This window comes from Ceratina calcarata, unplaced genomic scaffold (assembly GCF_001652005.2).
Source record: "Ceratina calcarata isolate Rehan_Ccalc_2016 unplaced genomic scaffold, ASM165200v1 scaffold541.2, whole genome shotgun sequence".
Taxonomy (NCBI): domain Eukaryota; kingdom Metazoa; phylum Arthropoda; class Insecta; order Hymenoptera; family Apidae; genus Ceratina; species Ceratina calcarata.
Genome location: NW_017176579.1, coordinates 192,657 through 193,845, shown reverse-complemented (window position 1 = coordinate 193,845; position 1,189 = coordinate 192,657). Strand labels below are relative to the sequence as shown.

Below are 1,189 nucleotides of genomic sequence, written 5' to 3'. Positions count from 1 at the left end.
GTATGACATTCATTTAAACATATGAAAAATGAAAAAAAAACTAATAAATACATATGTATATCTAGTTTTGCTGGAGAAATAGTTCAATGGTTTCTATGGAATCTTTTTCTCAGTTTAATCAGGGGAAAGGTTTTTGATTGAAACACGTGGACGCAGGGGACTACGATCTCGTTGCCAAGAAAACTGCCATCCGCGTTGGGCAATATTCTACTGATGCTTTACGTTTGTGTTTCCTCCTGTTTCAGCGCCAAACAGCCCACTCCATCTTAGCAACAGGGCTCACGTTTTACTCCTGCTGAAGAGGCCTCAAGCCTCCCTCGCGGACGCCGATCATGCTGTTAGGCTGCGGCCAGACTGGGGCAAGGTGAGAAACTTCTTTTTGTTAAGTATTGTATAGTGTACAGAGATAGTTAGAACAGTATTCAACTAGTGATACTTATTAAATAAAAATCTTATAGAACTTGATTGAGATATTTATTTGAAACTTTGTACATTTATTTGTATAAATATTGCCTCGCTTCATAATTTTTTCAATAGAAACTGAGATATCATAAAAATCGTTTTCTTTTATGACAGATTTTATTACACGATACCTGTTTGACTTGAAACATTGCAAACTTATTTGTAGAAATACTATGGTTTATAAAGTATTGTACAAGTAGTTCAGGTGCGATTTCATTCTTTGTAAACAGTAGTTTTCGTAACTGACGATTGAGAATAGCATTGCAACAGGGGAGCAGTCTAACCGTGCGGAAGTATGTAATATAAAAGGCAGCGTGTGTCTCCTACTTGGCACGGTACATCAGATGTTTTGGCGACGTATTGTCTCCCACTTCCTTTAACCCAATCCTGATCTGGAGTCAGCCAACCCACGCGTCACGTAGTATTCCAGGGGTTGACTTCTTTATTTCCTGGTTTTCAAACAATCGTCTGTTGGAGAACGTGACGAATAGGAGCAGTGCAATTGCATTCAATTATTTCCTACATAAGTAGATTGTGTCTATTGTATTATACTTCATTACTACAGCAATTAAATTACATTTAATTATTTTTAATATAATCATAATTGTATTAATGATTGCAGAAACTAATTTACATTGAATTATTAATAATGCAGTTGTGTTGTAATAATAATTTATGAACATAATTTGCCATGAACGTTGAACTTACTGCCTTTTTTGTTTCATAC

General features: G+C 35.6%; 1 protein-coding gene across 1 annotated transcript in view; it reads left to right on the top strand.

Annotated features, from left to right (window-relative positions):
* The window catches only part of LOC108628842 (LON peptidase N-terminal domain and RING finger protein 3), a 45,339-nt gene that overhangs the window by 21,710 nt on the left and 22,440 nt on the right, over positions 1-1,189 (top strand). Inside the window, exon 2 of the mRNA XM_018031044.2 lies at positions 246-364. Within this exon, the coding sequence (XP_017886533.1) occupies positions 246-364 (119 nt within the window). The remainder of the gene's footprint in view (positions 1-245; positions 365-1,189) is intronic.